The following is a 20,343-nucleotide window of genomic DNA, read 5'->3' as shown; positions in this document are numbered from 1 at the left end:
GATTTGATGACAAGGAATATAGAATTCAAATTTTAGTATATCTGTTTGTATTTTGTGTATTTAGCATATTTACATTTATGTGTAAATAAACAGATGGTACATTCGGTTCCCATAATTTAATAATTACTGTTCAAGCATATCTAAGGAGTAAAATAGTTTCAGCAAAATAAGAGAGGCTTTGTAAATCTTATATTTAATTTCGATAGGGAAATAGGCAATGATACCATTACTTGGTGAATTATTATTTTAACTTTGAACATCTTTGAGGCACAAAAAATTCAAGAATTTTTATAAATACAAACTTTAAAAAAAGAAGACACACTCTGAAGGAATTAGGCTTGGAAAGTCCTCAAATCTAGACTAATAAAAGGTCGTAAATATCTCCTGGGACCAAAACAAAAATACCACCAAATGATCTGTTTCAGAAGGATGAATAGATAGTTGCTCACCCAACTAAAATCTAAACCAGGGTGATAGTGGTAAGGTTGTGCCCACTGTGTAAGTATTTTTATTTATTTATTTATTTTTGAGAGACAGTTTCACTCTGTTGCCCAGGCTGGCATGCAGTGGTGCAATCTCGGGCTCACTGCAACCTTCACTTCTAGGTTGAAGCAATTCTCCTGCCTCAGCCTCCCTAGTAGCTGGGACTACAGGCACACGCCACCATGCCCAGCTAATTTTTTGTATTACTAGTAGAGACAGGGTTTCGCCATGTTGGCCAGGCTGGTCTCGAGCTCTGACCTCAAGTGATCTTAGCTTCCCAAAGTGCTGGGATTACAGGGGTGAGCCAATGCGTCAGGCTTACAAAGTATTTTTTAAAGGTTTTTAAAATATATATATTGAAATTGGGCAAAATGTATGTGCTGTGGAGAGTAGGGAAGGCAGGCAGAAGATTTAGATTTTTACAATATTATTTGAAAAGAGCTAATTTCATAAATATAATTTTCCTCTTTTTTTTTTTTTTTTTACTATATTGCGCTAAAGATAATTTGGAAAAAAGGTGTCTCCTAAACTACTTTGTAAAAGGATGTTTAAATCCGATTTTTAGTGAAATCGTAAATTCTGTGTTGTATACTTACCTGTGGGCAGTGCAATAAGGATGCTGGACTGAGACCCAGGTTTGAATCTTGGCTTTTTACTATATAGCCATGTAATCTTAAGCATATTACTTAATCTATGGGTGGAGGTGGAGAGGAATTTTACTTGTTACATGTCTTCTCTGAAAAGAATTATACCTATTTCACAGGGTTACTACAAGAGTTAAATGAATATTGTATGCAAGTTTCCTAATACCGTTATTGACACATCATAGGCCCTCAATAAATGAAAGCTATTACTTCTAGCTTTTATGACAACAGGGTTGGGCCTTGAGACACCTTATATCCACACTGTGATCATTAAGAAGTAGAGGTAGGGTTGACAGAAAAAATACAGGATGTGTAGAGTTGAATTTGAATTTAAGATACTTTTTTTTTTTTAGAATATGTGCAATGTGATATTTGGAACATATACTAAAAAATTATGTATCTGAAATTCCAATTTAACTGGGTGTATTATGTTCTTATTTACTAAATCTAGTAACCCTGAGGGGAAGAATAATGAGATGTGGTCAACAGAGAGGGGCCTGCTAGATTGCCTCAAAATACTACCAATTTTGTTTACCTCAAGTTGGCCAAAAAACGTCTTTGCCCACTAGTTATTCAGCCAATTCACTCATCATTAATGGAAAAGAGTCTGTGAGAGCAGCACTGGGTTCCTCTCATCTTCCTAATTGCAAATTGTTGCTCTGGTGCTACTGTTTAGTAGATAAACGCTTACTAGATTTTGTCTTAAATAAAAGTTTAAATGGTCGAGAAGACAAAACATCAGACATCAGTGTACAAAGAGTAGGTAGTTGTGTTAAACAGAGTGCTGAAAGAGTTCAGAATAAAGGGAGATAATCAATGAAATCAAAACTAATAAAGGAGGCTCCAGAAGTGCAACTTGAAAGATGAGGAGGATTTGGCCAGGTAGTGGAAATCTGAACTCGCTGGCTCTCTGGACTCCTCTCCCCTGACTTTGTTCCCATAGAAACACTTTATGACTGGTAAGCTTGGCCTGTCAGAAGCTTGAGTCAATAATTGATAGACAATGCCATTCATTATCCCTTCACTGGTAACCTCCTGATACCCAGTAGTACAGGTGGTCTGTGTGCCAATCTACTCTAAAACCCTGTAATTTACTTTATTTCCATACTTCTTATTTTCTATACGTCCAGGGTCTCTCTTGATTCTATATCTGTGGCTGCTTAATGATTAGGGTTTCCCAAAAGGGGACAGGGTTTAGGGAATATATGGCCATATTACCTTGTTTCTATTTCTTGTTTAGTATATACTAATAGAATGGTGATACCCTGCCTGTCTGATCTCAGATCAAACCAATTAATATGCACCATGGTCATTAGGTCCTGACCCAGCCAGAAATTTAATCTCTTGTTGGGTATTAGGAATCAATATGGAAAGAGACCAAGTCAGCTTATGGAGTAGTATATGGTTTATAGGGTAAGGGGTTTATATTTTAAATATCAAGCAATGAACATTGATTGAGGCTCTGTTTTATCAAAGACTGAATTGTGTGTGTTTGGAGAGGGGAGACTGTTGACCTTTTGGACTTCATGAAGTAGATGGATGTGAGACAGCTCATGCCCCTGTGATAGAAGAGCAATTAAGTGATACCAGAAGTGGAAAATAAGATATCACAATGAAGGCAAGAGTATTGAAGGTCTGTGAACTTAGGGGGATAAGAATGGAATAGGTTTTCTTGTTTTGCATTTTTAACCCAGATTTTAAAATAAACTATTGAAAAAGGAGGTGCTAGGATACTCCAAACTGGGGAGGAGTAGGCACCAAGGGATAGCATATACAATGGAAAATAGGGGAATAATGATTTTTTTAAAGTTCAGATATTTCATGCCATTCCTGCTAAAAAGCCTTCCAAAGCTGCTCAACATCTACAAAAGCATAGAGGCCTTCCATACTTTACCAGACTTACTTTGTCACCACAAGTTTATCACCCTTTCTCTAACTCCTGCTCCCCAACTCATGCGCATGCACACACACACATACACACACACACACTCTCAAATACACGGGTTCACACACCCCCTCGCCCCATTATGTTCCAATACCAAGCTGCCTGTGGTCCAGGACTGTAGCTTATTCTGCTCCTTGTGCAAATAGAGGCATGAGGACAGGGTTACACATATGGAACGTCATCTGTAAATACTGAATTGATAGGCTGCTAGGCATGTGGAGAGGGGGCTTAGAGTGAGCATGGGAATCGGTTGTGAGGATGAGAAAGAACAGAATCTGACAACAACCTATGATTTAAGGCTGACCAGAGATAGGGAAGAAGAAAGGAAGATAAAAAGCAAGCAAACAAAACCCACCAGGATTTTAACTTGAGGAACTGGGAAGGGTCTTGGTATCCTGGGAGGCTGGGATGTTTGGATGTTGCAACAGAGAAGTTGATGACTTGACACAGAGCACGGCAGCCCAGGGAGACAGAAATGATCAGGGAACTGGGAAAGCAGTGGTTTAAAATGGCAGTTTTCGTATTTGTCTTCTTCCCCCCACCTTTTGTTTTTAAAAGTGTATGGATAGAACGGATTAACATTAAAAAGTTTTAGAAGTATAACATATACATATAAGATGCAAAGATAATACATGTGAGTGAAGAGTAAGTCTTGTATACCTGACTCTATCCCTTACTTCTCCACAATGGTTATCATTTTTTGTGCTTTATTCCAGATGCTTCTTTTTGTTTGCCTATAATTTTAGTTTGCCTCGTCTTTTGGCCAGAGTGGCAGCATATAGAATCCATATGGTTTTGTACTTTTTTTTTTTTTTTTTTGAGACAGAGTCGCGCTCTGTCGCCAAGGCTGGAGTGCAGTGGCACAATCTTGGCTCACTGCAACCTCTGCCTCCCGGTTTGAAGTGATTCTTCTGCCTCAGCCTCCTGAGTAGCTGGGATTACAGGTGTGTGCCACCACGCCAGGCTAATTTTTGTATTTTTAGTAGAGAAGGGGTTTCTCCATGTTGGCCAGGCTGGTCTCGAACTCCCAACCTCAGGTGATCCACCCGCCTCAGCCTCCCAAAGTGCTGGGATTACAGGTGTGGACCACCACGCCCATCATACATTAGAAATCCTTTGTCATCAGTACATTGATTTTAACTGCTGCACAGTATTCTGTGGTATGAATGTACATTATGGATGATGTTTAGTTATAAATAAGGTCTCAATAAGCTCTTTGCACATGCTTTTGTGCACATATGCAAGTATTACAGTAGAAACATTCTTAGATGTGGAATTGCTTAGTCAAAAGTTACAAATACTTAAAATTTTTGATAGGATTTGTAAAATGTCCCTTCAGATAAGCTGTACCAACATATGCTACCACAAAAAGGTTTGAGCAAAATAAGAGAGGCTTTGTAAATCTTATATTTAATTTTGATAGAGAAATACGCAATGATACCGTTACTTGGTGAATTATTTTAACTTTGAACATCTTTGAGGCACAAAAATATTCAAAAAATTAACAAACACAAAATTTACTTTAAAACAAGAAGACGCTTATACTTTGAAAGAATTAGACTTAGAAAGTCCTCAAATCTACACTAATATAAGGTCTTAAACATCTCATGGGACCAAAACAAAAATACCACCAAATGATCTGTTTCAGAAGGATAAATAGATAGTTGCTCACACAACTAAAACCTATACTGGGGTGATAATGGTAAGGTTGTGCCCACTGCCTAAGTATTTTTTATTTTTATTTTTTTTGAGACACAGTTTTGCCAAGTGTATTAACATCATGTTTGAATTTTGTGGATCAAGTAGAAAATGATAGCTCAGTGAAGTCTGATTTGCAAAAATGGAAGGCCATAGCAATGTATTTTCACCAAAATATGTCTATACAGGTTTTATCTTTAATTCCTGTTAATGGAGCCTACTAATCACTTTTACTGTGTCAACTAATAAGTTTTGGATCAAAGCAGGTGTGCTGATGTGAAATTACAGCCCGAGGGGAATTATTTCGCTCAAAGGCCAGTGTGAGAAAGACTTATAATGCTTTCTAACGATTGAGCCTTTAAAAATATATATAGGCACCTAATTCACGCAGGCATTTGTTATTCTCCTCCTGATTAGCACTTTTCAGAACCTGTGGGAAGGAAGCCTTCTCAAGTCTAGCACCTGCAGCCACGGAACAGGCATTAATCCGGATCAGAACAGCCCAGGCATTATTACCTGGCAAAGCTTTCATCCTCTGTTCACCTCATCTGTAAATGGAGGGTGTTCCATTAGAGAAAATTGCTACAGTCTCTCAATGTTCTTAATTCTACACTCCTTATTCAGATGCCGGATTGGAGACAAGGCTACCGCTGCAGACAGGGCTGTGGGAAGACGGCGGAACTTGCCACAGCGAGAGACTTCTCCCAAACAGGAAATAAAAGTGGGAAGCATTTTAAAACCTAAACGAGATGTCTCGCTACAACTCTGTAGTCCCTACTTACCCAGAAGTTTAGGGCATCTGTTCTTAAAGCCTAATACATAGGAATGAATTATTTAGCTAGCCAGGAAGGCAGTGGCGTGATCTAATAATCCTAAGTTAATTTGTTCTCCGTGTGTCCTGAAAACAACACAAGAAACACACTTGGGCCGTGGCAGGTGAAATGTGCACAGCCAGTCCCTGAGGTGGTGCGCGCCTTAAGCGGGGGTGCCGGAGCCACTCAGGACCCTCTGTCCTGGTCCTCAGGAGGGAAAGCCTAGGCCCGGGTGGCGGGGGGTCGCTCCCTTTCCGCGGCCTTTTAAATTCAGTCCCTGGCCAGCATTCGGGAGAGGAATACCCACCCTGCAGGCGGTCCCCGCGCCACTGGGCAAGAACTTGCCGTGACATCGCGACTTGGGGTATAGAAGCAAAAAGCGGGATACGAGTGTTCAGTGCCAAGTTAGGGACTATGAAGTTCACCCAACGAGTGAAGCCAGGAGAGAACGGGGATGAGCCGGGCGGCGACAGGGAACCCCAGGCTGCGCCTGGCTGGGGACGGCGGAGGGGGCGGGCGGGGTCTCACTCTGGTCGCCTCGCGCAGCTCTGCCGTCCTCGCCGCGGCCATTCAGGGAAGGTGGCTTAGGCTCGCCCTCGCCCGCACCGTCCTGTGTTGAGTCTGGAAGCGGGGCTTCGAACCGCGAAGGAAGAAAGCGCAGTGGGAGCAAACTGAAGGGCGGAGGGGCAGCGCGGGGCCAGGGGCCCAGGCTGCAGCCGGCTGCTCTGCCGCAGCGGGGCCCGCCCGCCCAGGCGCCGCCCTCGGCAACCGCCCACCGCTCCCGGCTGCCCTCACTTCCGCTCCTCAGAGGCCCCCCAGCCTGGCATCGGGCGACGGGCGGCAGCCCGGGTGGGAGTGAGGGGCTGCTGCGTAGGGAAGAGGTGGGGACGGAAGGCGCCGATCCCTAACCGCGTGCCACACCCGCGCCGAGCCGAGTCCCGCTGAGCCCAACGCTCAGACACCCAGCCTACCAGCCCCAGGCGGCCCCGCCTCTTTTGTGCGGCTGGCGCTGTTGCCTGGGCAACGGCCCGGTCACGCCCTGGCCACGCCCCACCGTGCCCCGCCCGGGTCTCTGCGCGGCGCCCCTCCCAGCCGCAGTCCGCAGGAGCCGCTGCCGCAGCCGGACGCTGGGCGGGATTCCCGGGGCCGTCGCTGGGAGCGAAGCTTGCTTCTCCCGCGCCTGTGTTTTCGCTGGCCCCGGCTTACTTCTCCCCGCGTCGGTCCGCTGGCCAGGTCCGCCTGACCAGCTCGTCTTCCAGCTTCGGACCGAGGCTCCACGGCCGCCGCAGGGACCCGCCCACCAGACCCTGCTCGGGGTGGCCGGTGTGCCTAAGTGGAGCGTGCTGCTGATGACACCTGGCAGAAGGCAGCCATGGAGGGCGATGGCTCAGACTCGCCGGTGAGTGCGGAGGGGGCCGCCGCCCCCCACCTCGAGGGAGGTGTGCCGGCTGCGGCTCTTTCTCTTTCCTCCGCAGGGAGCCCGCAGGGAACCTCCTCCCGGGAGAGCAGGGGCAGTCGTGTGGGGATCCTGCTTCCTCTTCGCCTTCCCCCGCCCGGGGCTAGGTTCTGCAACCCGGGGCGTCCCCTTTCTATCCCCGAGAGCCGGACGTGGGGTCCCCAGGGCCAGAGAAGAGCCCAAATCCGGTAGTTGCCCACCTGAGCACCTCGGGGAATCATGGAGGGTCTCTCTAATAGAGCTCAGGCTGCAGAATTAATTAGCGTTAGGGAGTCTGGTGCGGGCAGAAAGCTGGGGCGCGTGCCTTGCGCTTGCGGGACCGCCCTTTGTCTAGGCGTCGTGACCCCAGCGGGCCCGGCCGGCTGCCGCCGCCTGGGGCAGAGGCTCCTCCCCGGCTTCGCTAGCCCGCGCGGGGCGGGCCGGGGCCCGGGCAGCTGTCAGCCTACAAGTGTTTTTGTTTAAAGGTGTCGAATGTGCAATTCTTCCGAAGTTTCCCAAGGAACCGCTTAATTGAGGGAGCCGCCACGTTACACTTAATCAGTTTGTTTCTCCCTCAATGACTGATGAACTAAATTTTCCTTTGGCACTTTATGTCCATTGTGATTAAAACGTCAGATTCAAGACACTGCTTCATGTACGAGAAAAATGGAAATGCTTTTAGATCCTCCCCCAGTGAGAAGTAAACAGTAACTGACCATATTGATACATAAAATAGAATGTAAGAACCTATTTTGGACATCCTGGATTTTCTTTTTGAATTAGGTGCCAAACCCTTTGTGAAATGAGATAGGATGTGAATATTCTGTATTCTTTGATGTGAATTGTGAGATTTGGTTATCTTATTTCCAAATCTATGAACAATTGGGAGGTGATATGGCTCTTCATCACATATTTGAGTGATGCAGCAAGAGACTGCGTTGAAACACCCACTAACAATGATAAAACCAGTTGGCTCTAATGCGATTGTCAGAGATTATTAGGGAGAATAAGTTAGCATACATTTTTAAATTTCATTACATTAAGTCAATTTTAATTTTCTTTGTGTTTCTAGTAGTTGAAACGATTGTGCAAGGTTATAAGTGCTTTGAAGTTGGGCTGTCTTTAAAATTGCAGGGATGCTGACTGTAGGATTCGTATATTTGAAGTCTGGGATACATGGAAAAAACTACATAGAGAAATGGCGAAACTGTAGGAGGTCATTAAACTTTTTTAGTTGTGATGAATCTAAAATGCTTCTCACTTAAAATAATGAAAGCCTGTAGTATTGAGAGCATTAGTAGTGGTGCTTATACACCTTTTTAAGGGTCCTCTACACTCTTTTAATATTCTGTTATGGTTAGGCTTTGTGTCTACACCCAAATCTCATCTTGAATTGTAATCCCCAGGTGTTGAGGGAGAAACCTGGTGGGAGGTGATTGGATCATAGGACTGGTTTCCCCCATGCTGTTTTTGTGATAGTGAATTCTCCCAAGATCTGATGGTTTTATAAGGCAGTGTTGTCTGTTCTTACTCTCTCTCCCCTGCTGCCATGTAAAACGTGCTTGCTTCCCTTTCTGCCATGATCGTAAGTTTCCTGAGGCCTCTCCAGCCATGCAGAATTGTGAGTCAATTAAATCTCTTTTCTTTATAAATTAGCCATTCTTGGGTATTTCTTTGTAACACTGTGAAGATGGGTTAACACAGAGAATTGGTACCAAGGTAGTGGGCACTGCTGTAAAGATACCCAAAAATGTGGAAGCGACTTTGGAACTGGGTAACAGGCAGAAGCTGGAACAGTTTGGAGGACTCAGAAGAAGACAGGAGGATGTGGGAAAGTTTGGAATTTCCTAGAGACTTGTTGAATGGTTTTGACTAAAAGTGCTAGTGATATAGACAAAGAAGTCCAGACCAAGGTGGTCTCAGATGGAGGTGAGGAACTTGTTGGAAACTGGAGTAAAAGTGATTCTTGCTGTGCTTTAGCAAAGAGACTGGCAGTGTTTTGCCCCTGTCCTAGAGATGTGTGAAGCTTTGAACTTGAGAGAGACAATCTGAAATTGCAACTTACGTTTAAAAGGGAAGGGGAGCGTAAAAGTTTGGAAGATTTGCAGCCTTACCATGGAGTAGAAAAGAAAAACTTATTTTCTGGGGAGGGGTTCAAGCTAACTGCAGAAATTTGCTTAAGTAAAAAAGACTCAAATGTTAATCACCAAGGCTATGGGTACAGTGTCTCCAGGGCATGTCAGAGATCTTGGCAGCAGTCCCTCCCATCACAGGCCTGGAGGCCTAGGAGAGAAAAATGGTTTAGTGGAGTGGGCCCAGGGCCCTGCTGCTGTGTGCAGCCTCGGTATCACAGGATCCTTAGGGTGTCGTTTTGCCAGCCAGAAACGTCTGTGGCAAGTGTTGCCTTTGCCCAAGTTTTGCTCAGGCCCACTGGACTTGTTCTGCCCACTTGGCCTGACAGACTGTGCTTGGCTTTCACTACTGGCCCAGACCCCATGCCTGCCAAGGGCAAGCCCAGGTGCAGAGCAGCAAGGGGTGCATGAGTGAGCGAGCCCAGGGTACAGTGTGCACAGCCAGGCATGCTGGCCATGGCGGGGCAGTCAGGTCCAGGTGCCAGCATGGGTGCCGGCTCCTTGCTGTGGCTGGAACAAAGGTGTACCACAAGTGGCTTCCACTACAAGCACTGTGGAACACGGTGACACCCAGAAACTTGGAGATGCCAGGAACTGCAGAGCCACAAAGAGGGTGTCACAGCCCTGGCTTGGAGAGCTCGTAAGTCCAGGCTCCCTAAAGGGCTGCAGCTCTTCTCTCCTCTCTTGTCTCCTCCTCGTCACCCACAACATGGCGAGCAGTGGGGTATATTTTAGCCCTGTTTGTGTTACAGCTTGTTTAGTCCTGCCATTTGGCAGGTCCAGAGTTCCTGTACTGTGTCCAGGAAGAATGAGCTACATGAGCAACTGGAGGGTAAACAAGGTGAAGAGGTGCTTTATTGAGCAAAATAATAGCTCTCAGGAGACCCGTAGTGGGTAGCTGCTTTCTGCAGGCAGTTCCTCCCAACATCTGCAATTCTCAACAGAGAGGAGACCCAGAGTGGGTATCTCCTCTCTGCAGGCAGGTCATTTTGTTGAGTGTGCAGCCCTCAGCGGACAGGACACCCAAGCGGGTAGCTCTTACCTTCAGGCAAGTCGTCCTATCATCTGCCAGAGTCTGGCTGAGTTTGTGGTTTATATGGGCTTCAGAGGGGAGGGAGTGTGTGCTGATTGGCCAATGGGTAGCCATGGGTGGGCCTGGAAAATTCACTGTAAGTTCTCACTCCAGTCAGTGGAACTGGCAGCCTGGACCCTAGGCTTCAGGCTATCCCTTGCTTGAAAGTGGGGTTTCAGCAGGGATCTGTCCCTTTCCTCCCAGGAACCTGTCTGCCTCCCACTGCCATTCGTGGTGCCCAGACTATTTTAGCTGAGGGATGCGTGCAGTACCATATTGAGTCACCCTCAGCCCTGCACTTGGCCTCTCTCCCATGTTCATCAGCGCCCAAAGTCCAGAGGGGGCTGAGGCGGCAGTGGGCTAGTGTGTCAGCATCTCCTCAAGTACCCACACACCTGGCCAGGTCATGACAGTGCCCTGGCTTGGCCACAGCTTTTCTCCAAAATCAGAGTGGGCACTGGGAATGGGGAGAGGCCAAGCAGCAGGAGCAGGCATTTCTGAGCATGCAGGGGAAGAGGGGTATCCTGGGCCACCAAGAGCATAGGAATGCCCTAGTCCACAGCTGGGTGGCTGCAGTGGTACCCAGGAGCATGGGGCTCCCTCCCCACCAACTCGGAATGGGGAAGGGCTCCTGCCTGTTCCTGGATCCTGCTGGCTCTGCAGAGTAAGCAGGTCCGGCTGTGCCTTCCCAGCTGCAGCCAGCATCTTTGCAGCAGCTGTTCCAGATGGGCTGCAGCTGCCATCACTGGGACTTGGTGCCCTGTGTCCCAGCTGTTCCAGTACCAGTTGTGGCTAAAAGGGGCCAAGGTACAGTTCAGACCATTGCCTCAGAGGGTGCAAGCCCAAAGCCTTGGTGGCTTACACATGGTGTTGGGCCTACCGGTGCACCGAAGTCAAGAGTTGAGGTTTGGAAACCTCTGCCTAGATTTCAGAGAATGTACGGAAACACCTGGATGTCCAGGCAGAGGTCTGCTGCAGGGGCGAAGCTCTCATGGAGAACCTCTGCTGGGGCAGTGCAAACGGGAAATGTGAGGTATAAGCTGCCACACAGACTCCCCACTGGGGCACTCCCTAATGGAGCTCTGAGAAGAGGGCCATGGTCCTCCAGACCCCAGAATGGTAGATCCACCAACAGCTTCATTCACGTGTCTGGGAAACCTGCAGACACTCAACGCCAGCCATGAAAGCAGGTGGCATGGGGGGCTGTACCCTGCAAAGCCACAGGGGTGGAGCTGCCCCAAGGCCATGGCAACCCACCCTTTGGATCAGTATACCCTGAATGAGAGACATGAAGTCAAAGGAGATCTCACTTGGGAGCTTTATGACTTAATAACTGCAGTTTTGGGTTTCAGACTTTCATGGGTCCTGTAGCCCCTTTGTTTTGGCTAATTTCTCCCATTTGGAATGGGAGCATTTATCCAATGCCTGTACCCCCATTGTATCCTGGAAGTAACTAACTTGCTTTTGATTCTCCAGGCTCCTAGGCAGAAGGGACTTGCCTCGTCTCAGATGAGACTTTGGACTTGGACTTTTGAGTTAATGCTGAAATGAGTTGACTTTGGGGAACTGTTTAGAAGGCATGATTGGTTTTGAAATGTAAGGACATGAGATTTGGGAGGGGCCAGGGCCAGAATGATATGGTTAGGCTCAAATCTCATCTTAAATTGTAATCCCAAGGTGTTGCGGGAGAGACTTGGTGGGAGGCGATTGGATCACGGGTAGATTTTCCCCATGCTGTTCTTGTGATAGTGAATTCTCACAAGGTCTGATGGTTTTATAAGGCAGTTTCCCTGCTCTTGCTCTCTCTCACCTGCCTCCACGTAACACAGACCTGCTTCCCCTACTGCCATGATTGTAAGTTTCTTGAGGCCTCCCTAGCCAAGTGGAACTGTGAGTCAATTAAATCTCTTTTCTTTATAAATTATAAATTATATAGAAATAAATTTCTATATAAATAAATATATAAAATTCTTTATATGTAAAGAAATTAAATATCTTTTCTTTATAAATTTCTTTATAAATTGGTAATTTATATAGAAATATCTTTATATAAAGAAATATTTTTATATAAAGAAATACAAAGGTATTTATAGCAGTGTGAAAATGGACTAATACATATTCATGAAGTGCTTTTAAGATAATTGCTTTGATATACAGCATTGGAACCTCAGGCATTTTGGCAGCATTACAGTTGCAGCATATGAAAAATGGTCGCATTTAATATAGAAAATTGCTGATAATTCGGCTTGTAAATAGATACCAACTGGGGTTCCATGAACATACTGACTCAGCTAGTGTTTAATAGCTCCTGTTATTTGCCAGTTACAGCGTTAATTCACTAAATAGGAGTATAGTCTTACTGTTAGTGCTGTATTCAAAATTTTTATTGACATGATCTACTTCTGGGATTTCACTGAAGTCCTAAATCAGTGCACTGGTGATGGAGATTCGAATGATGGCTTTGTAATTTTTGATAGAATATCATGATCCTCTAATATTTTACATAATTTTTCTCATTTTTTCATTTTCGCCCTTTACTATCTCATGTTCCTTCAGTTCTGGGTTATGGGTGTTGAGGGCAGTTGATGGTATCAAATTTTATTGGGGAAAAGAAATTTAAAATTAAAAAAAATCATTTTCTTAATTGTTTTTGGAAAGGTAAACATATGTATTTATTCAAGAGGTATAAGAATGTTAATATATTTACCCACTAAGAGCCTTTAACTTGGATTGTTTTACTCTCAATTTAAGGTTACCATTAAGAATATCGAAAGGGAGCTCATTTGCCCAGCATGCAAGGAGCTGTTTACCCACCCATTGATTCTCCCTTGCCAACATAGTATCTGTCATAAATGTGTAAAAGAACTCCTGCTGACTCTTGATGATTCATTCAACGATGTGGGATCAGACAACTCCAATCAAAGCAGTCCTCGACTTCGGCTCCCCTCCCCTAGTATGGATAAAATTGACCGAATTAATAGACCAGGTATGTGTTAGAACTCTGGGCTGGGGTGGTGCTGGGGGTAAGCTTATAGATATATATTCAGTGGTAACTGGAAGGAAAATTATTTTTGTCATCTTGAGGGTTAATTTTTCCAGATGAATAAATTAAAACTATAGTTATAAATGGTCCTCCCCCACTGTTGAAATGTCAAAATGAACTCTTGGCTTTTGATTCATACTTAAAGTAGATATTGGATATTGAATATGAACTTTGTGTTAAACTCCTTATTAACTGTGTTTGTAAGGCTGAGCATGGTGGCTCACACGTATAATCCCAGCACTTTGGGAGGCCAAGGTGGGTGGATCACCTGAGGTCAGGAGTTCGAGACCAGCTTGACCAACATGGAGAAACCCCATCTCTACTAAAAATACAAAAATAGCTGGGCATGGTGGTGCATGCCTGTAATCCCAGCTACTTGGGAGGCTGAGTCAGGAGAATCGCTTGAACCTGGGAGGTGGAGGTTGCGGTAAGCCGAGATCGCGCCATTGCACTCTAGCCTGGGCAACAAGAATGAAAGTCTGTCTCAAGAAAAAAAAAAAATCCTATGCTTGTCTTTAGGAATTTTTCTGACTGTGTGATGTCCTTGATACATAAAATAATGGACTACTGAAATACTAACTAGGAAAACATTGATAATTCATATATGGTAATAGGTAAATAAAAACTGCAGAGTTAAGGAGTGGGACTACCTAATGGCTAGTCCTAGATAACTTTTAAGGGAATTATTTTTTGTCATTTTGTCCCTTCTGGTCCCATTTGAGGGTTTTATTTTCTTTATCCCTCATCCGTTTTTGTTTTGTTTTGTTTTGTTTTGTTTTCGTTTTTTGAGACAGTGTCTTCCTTGTCTCTCAGGCTGAAGTGCAGTGGCGCAATCTCGGCTCACTGCAGCCTCCCTCTCCTGGGCTCAAGTGCTCCTCCCACCTCAGCCTCCTGAGTAGCTGGGACTACAAGCGGGTGCCACCATGCCCAGTTAATTTTTATATATTTTTGTTTCACCATGTTGCCCAGGCTCGTCTCAAACTTCTAGGCTCAAGCAGTCTGCCCACCTTGGCCCCCTAAAGTGCTGGGATTATGGGCATGAGCAACTTATTCCAGCCTCTCCATCCATTTTTGTCTGTTTTTAAAAGAAGGATTTTGAATGTCATAAATAGTAGTAGAATTCTGTAGTAATGTATAGAAAATGAAATTGATGTACAGCACATATATCTTTATTACATGGCCAATGTTTAAATTGTTTCTTGTTGGGATAATGTTACTTTTTCTCTGGACGGATGTTGCAGGATTAACGTAGATCAAAATTAACTTGAAATCACTGGAGACACTGAAATTCAGGGCCAAATACTAGTACAGAAGTCAGCTGCGAGGACCCAAATGGGTGGAAATAGTACAGGCTCATGTTGGGCATGTCCTTATGGAGGAGAGTCAGTAGTGGTCCTAAGTATCAGACTTTCAGAGCAGCGCTTCCTATTTTGGGCTTTGAAGTTTCAAGTTTAATCTTTCTGTCCACTGTGTCAGTTTCTCCCTCTTAAAGTACAGGAGTAACTTTTTAATCTTGTAAAAAAAAAAAAAAACAACTTTGCAGAAAAGAGTCTAAGTTACATTTTAGAGAATGTTATCTTCTCTTGGTCTCTCTGTGATGAGACATAGGAGAGATATTGGGTGATACTTATGTGTACTCCATCAGAGAGAGTGGAGAAGAGTAGATATGCTGCTATTAAAACATATATTTTTTTAAAAAGATGGCAATCACTAGTTACATGGATGATATTTTGCACATATGGAAGTTGTATGTATATACAAAAAAACAAGCAGCGTCACATCAGGCAAACAGAAAATTCAGAGACTATGAAGTTATAAAGGGTCATGATCCTTGTGAGGTCATCACCTTTATGTTTCCTCCCTTGCTACCAATCTGGCATACTGAGGAGGGAAAGACAGCATCGCTTGAAATCAGTCCTACCAGCGTAACAACTTGATATTCTGGCCGGGCGCGGTGGCTCAAGCCTGTAATCCCAGCACTTTGGGAGGCCGAGGCGGGCGGATCACAAGGTCAGGAGATCGAGACCACAGTGAAACCCCGTCTCTACTAAAAATACAAAAAATTAGCCGGGCGCGGTGGCGGGCGCCTGTAGTCCCAGCTACTCAGGAGGCTGAGGCAGGAGAATGGCGGGAACCCGGGAGGCGGAGCTTGCAGTGAGCCGAGATCGTGCCACTGCACTCCAGCCTGGGCAACAGCGTGAGACTCCGTCTCAAAAAAAAAAAAAAAAAAACAACTTGATATTCTGTTGGTACATCTTCATTGGCTGATTGAGAACCCCTGCTTGATTGACCAAAGAAAACTTTTTGTATATTAATATTTAGCACAAACAACATTTTAGTTATGTACTAGATAGTTCTACTTATAATTAGTTTGCGCTTATACACATATTTCACAAAATTCTGTAGGCTTTTAATGTTAAGATTTGGCTAGTTTTTTGTGTGATTCATAGGAATAACTAGACGAATGATTTTCTGTTTTCAGGAATTTACCTAGTGTGGTACTCTAGATGCTTAATAAATATTTGTTAAATGGATGTTGAATGAGAAACCTTTGCCACAGGGTTTGTACAGAGCATGCCACAATGGCTTATATTCAGTAATAATGACTTTTGTCTTTTGGAATATGAGCTCCATTACACCATACATTTCACTGTCTAGATACGAAATAGAATGACTGAGATGTTTCTCCCTCTTCTTTAGGAAGAACCCTGTGAAGTTAGATTATGTCCTGAGAGGGGTAAAGAGCAATTACAGGAGATGAGAAGGGATGACTGCAGAATATGATAGCTTTCTTATGGATAGAACGAGTATGCTGGGTATCTCTGGCAGAGGTCCCAGGTCAATGAGTAGATGGAATAGGAAAGCACATTTAACTTAGCATGAAAGAAGACACACACACACACACACCACCCCACTACTAAGGCTGTCCCCAGAAGTGAAATGGGCTGAGTATATCAGACTCCTGCCACTAAAAGTGTTTACATCCGGTGTCAAATTTAGATGCTGCAGGGCCAAACAGGTGCATCAATGAAGAGAGCCCCAGGCATAATAAATATAGGACTCTCCTTCATTTTAGTTTTTTTGCTGTAAATATGGAGACCATAAATATTGGATTTTCCCTTTATCTCAACTACTGTAAGAAAACCATCAGCCCAAAGGGACAGCAGCCAACTGATTTTAGGACTCCCTGTTGGAGAAGTAGGGTGTGGTTTGGGACTGTGGAGTCTAAAGCAGATGCCTTGTTAAAGGGGGCAGTAACCACTTGGCACTATCAGGGTTGAAGATGCCAGATTGTCAGATTTATTGGTTTTTCACAAAAACTTTATAGTGGTTTCCATGTGAAATCTGGTTTTTAAATATTTTCAATTCAGATTATTTAAAAATACCACACCAGCTCAGTAGGGCAGGACAGCCAAAATGTATCTTTTGGCTGTGACCCAGACAGCATTTGGGCCATCAGTATTTGAAGACTTTGTTTAAAACAATGGGTGGGTGGCCATTGTCTGCAATATTGTGGAGGGTATTTCTGCTGTGGGTGGTAGGTTGGGCCAGTTGTTCTGTCGCATGCCATATCTCCAGCACTGAAGTTCTATGCCTTATTGAATACCAGTGGAATTCATTCATTCAACAAATATTTGAGTACCTGTTGGTTACCAGATATGGCTAAATGGTTAAGAACAATGAACAAGATAGACCTACCTTCTTTTTTTTTTTTAAAGACACGTACCCCTTAGCATTGCACAAAGCTTTATAACAGATTTATTACTAGAACATAGTCCTTTATCAACAACACATACAGAGCAAGTTAATAAAGAGAGGGCAGCCAAAGGGTGAGAATGCTGTAAGTATGGAAATCATTCCTGGAGGTTTTAATGCAAATTTTAGGATTGTCTTTTACCAGTTTTAAACTAGTAGAAGTCATTGCAGTACAAATGTGATGTTACTTGCCCTCTATGTATTGGGCATTTGCCTATAATCCTTTTTCTGATAGATTCATGAGTAATATTCCTTTTTTTCTGACAGCTTTCTTTTTAAATTTTTATCCTTTAGACATTTATTTGAGACAGGGTCTCACTCTGTTTGTTACCTGGGCTGGAGTGCAATGGCTTGATCATAGCTCACTGTAACCTCTAACTCTGAGGCTCAAGTGATCCTCCTGCCTCAGCCTCCTAAGTACCTGAGACTAGAGGTGCATGCCACTCACTCTCTCCCTGCTAATTTTAAAATTTTTTTGTAGAGATGAGGGTCCCACTTTGTTGCCTAGGCTGGTTTCAGACTCCTGGCTTCAAGCGCTCTTTGTGCCTTGGCCTTCCAAAGTGATGGGATTACAGGTGTTAGTCACTGCACCCAGTCTAGTTTTGTCACTGGTCTAATAAAGGGATTAATTAAACCTGGATTTTCCAGTATGGTAGCCACTAGCTACATGTGGCTATTGAGTGGTTGAAATGTGGCTAGTCTGAATTGAGATATGCTGTGAGTTAAAATACACAGAATAAAAAAGACTGTGAAATGATCTTTAATCATTGTTATATTGTTTACATTTTAAAATCATAGTATTTTGGATATAGTGGGTTAAATAATGTTATTAAAATTATTTTCAATTGTTTTTGAATATATTGGAAAATTTAATATATACTGGAAAATTTAAACATAGTATATTATAGTTTTGGCTCGTATATTTCTTTTGGATAACGTTGCATTAGACTTTTGACAGTTTTTTTTTTTAAAGGGTACCTTTAAAGGAGAGTGAGATTTTGTGCATAACACAGTAGCATATTAAATTATGTACAAATAAACGCCATATTACTGTATACTTTTGATCACATATATGTAAGCTTCCCCCCCATTTTGTATTTTCCCATTGTCTAAACTGATATATTCAGTTTTAGGGTTTTTTTTGGGTTTTTTTGTTTGTTTGTTTAACAGTTTTTAGGTCAGTAAAAAGTCAAAGGATGTTTGATTTCATTTTGTATTTGCAGCATTTACTGTAAGTATGATTGTTTAAAAATACAAATCTATATAGGACAAAGTATTGTCTCTTAAGTGCTATATCACAATGATTCTAATAAGATTGCTTGATGGATGTTTTATACTACTGGCTTCATAAATACCATGTGTACCAGGAAAAACACATTTTTACTGTTAATTCAATAATTGTATTATTTTCAGGACACAATTACCGCTTTCTCTTTTGTTAACAAGTTGTGAATCTTCTCTTTGAAATTAAATTCTAAATCCAGCTTTCTGTTCATTGTTCACAGCATCACAACGGAGATCTGTGGGGTGGAGAGGTAGAAAATGTTTTATTGCTTTTGTGGCCGCAGGCAGTATGGTGTTAGATTTAAATTAAATAATCTTGTGTAAGGTTCTTAAACATCAGTGGTCAAGTCTTCAAAATTGTGTAGAGAGTGAACAAATTGGGCTGAAATGACTTAAAGGTCAACAGGACTAAATTTCCAAGCAAGTTCTGATGTGTTTAAAGAGAACACTGATTATTGGTGCTTGCATTTTGTCAATATACATGACAAAATATTTTTGAAGAAAATGATTTATACCGCTTTTGTATGTTTTTTTGTATATGGTATCTTAAAAATCCTTTACATTTGCTTAGTGGACCAAAGCTTGATATTGCTATATGTAAAAGGTTAAATAAGCTAATGCATTCTTATGTATTGAAAAATGTGATTAAAGATATTGATTATTTTTCTATTTAATGATATCTTTGCTCATTTTATACATATAGCGTCTTTGTTGGTGTTTTAAAGTACTTGGCATCAGAGTTTTAGCATTGAGGTCTTACCCACTTGTGGGTAAATGTACACTCCTTTTTTAGACTTTTGAAATATTTGATTCTGTGTAAAAGATGGGGCAACCTATCTTATTAAAATTTATTTTTACTCCAGTTGACCTTTAAAAATAACATTGACTGCTTTTTTATGGGATGCTGGTGATACCACCCTCTATTTCATGGGAGAATAATTAACACCTGAAATTTATCCCCTTTCTGTCTTTTTCCCTCTCTTCTGCATTTCTTGACTTAAAGATCTTGTAACCACGATTAGAAGTCATGTATAATTCTTTCTTTTACAGGCTTTTGAGAATATAAATTTTAAGTGTTGAAATTTAGTAATTATAAGGAGAGATAGGAGCAGTTTGCTTTAAAAAAGCTACTACCCATTTTTGATTCAGAGGGTAGCTGAGAAAAATAATTTTTACAGGGTGAAGAATGCCGATGTAATACCCAAAAGGTAAATGTAACTCATAGGCATCAAATAGAATGTGCCAAAAGAAGCATTAAGGTGGCAGCATAAGATATCCAGCCACTGCCAAACACCAAAAGCCCAACAGTAGTGTCCACCACTGGGAGAGGTAGTTCATGAACTGTCGGGGATAGCGATAGGGAAGTCGCAGCCAGAATATGGGAGAGGATGCAACTGGCAGAAGTTTGCAGCCTGTTGGTTATGAACTGACTCTCTTCTCTTTGTTTTGAAATACTTTATTTTCTCTTTGATATTTAAACGGTTAAATGAACGACTGAAAGCTGACTTTTTTAGGGGATTTGCTCTAAACCAATTTGAAAATTTTTGGAGTCTTTATTTTAAAATTATGCTGACTTTTTAATCTATCTTTAAAGGAAAGATTTGTGGGAAAAAGAATAGATTCTGCAAGTTGCTAGTATTCACATAATTTGCAAATATCAGATTCAATTTGACATATAAAGTTGCATTTCTTGCTCTACATTACTTCCTTACCTTTCCAAGCCATCATTATTTTTCTTTATTTTATTTAAAAAATTTTTTAATTTCCATATGTTATTGGAGTACACGTGGTGTTTGGCTACAGGAGTAAGTTCTTCAGTGGTGATTTGTGAGATTTTGGTGCACCCATCACCCGAGCAGTGTCCACTGCACCCTATTGGTAGTCTTTTGTCCCTCACCCCCTTCCTACCCTTTCTTCCTGAGTCCCCAGAGTCCATTGTGTTATTCTTATGCCTTTGCATCCTCATAGCTTAGCTCCCACTTATGAGTGAGACCATATGATGTTTGGTTTTCCATTCCTGAGTTACTTCACTAAGAATA

The 20,343-nt window shown here is 42.8% G+C and overlaps 1 protein-coding gene across 4 annotated transcripts in view; it reads left to right on the top strand.

Annotated features, from left to right (window-relative positions):
* The window catches only part of TRIM36 (tripartite motif containing 36), a 57,112-nt gene that overhangs the window by 3,559 nt on the left and 33,210 nt on the right, over positions 1 to 20,343 (top strand). For 2 of the 4 annotated variants that reach the window (XM_015140570.3, XM_078003798.1), the window contains exons 1-2: positions 6,677 to 6,981; positions 12,973 to 13,207. In XM_015140570.3, the coding sequence (XP_014996056.1) occupies positions 6,955 to 6,981; positions 12,973 to 13,207 (262 nt within the window). In that variant the 5' untranslated portion in view covers positions 6,677 to 6,954. 4 annotated transcript variants of the gene reach the window in all.

This window comes from Macaca mulatta, chromosome 6 (assembly GCF_049350105.2).
Source record: "Macaca mulatta isolate MMU2019108-1 chromosome 6, T2T-MMU8v2.0, whole genome shotgun sequence".
Classification (NCBI taxonomy): domain Eukaryota; kingdom Metazoa; phylum Chordata; class Mammalia; order Primates; family Cercopithecidae; genus Macaca; species Macaca mulatta.
Note: the sequence above shows the minus strand (reverse complement) of the source record. Positions and strands in the feature narration are given on the sequence as shown.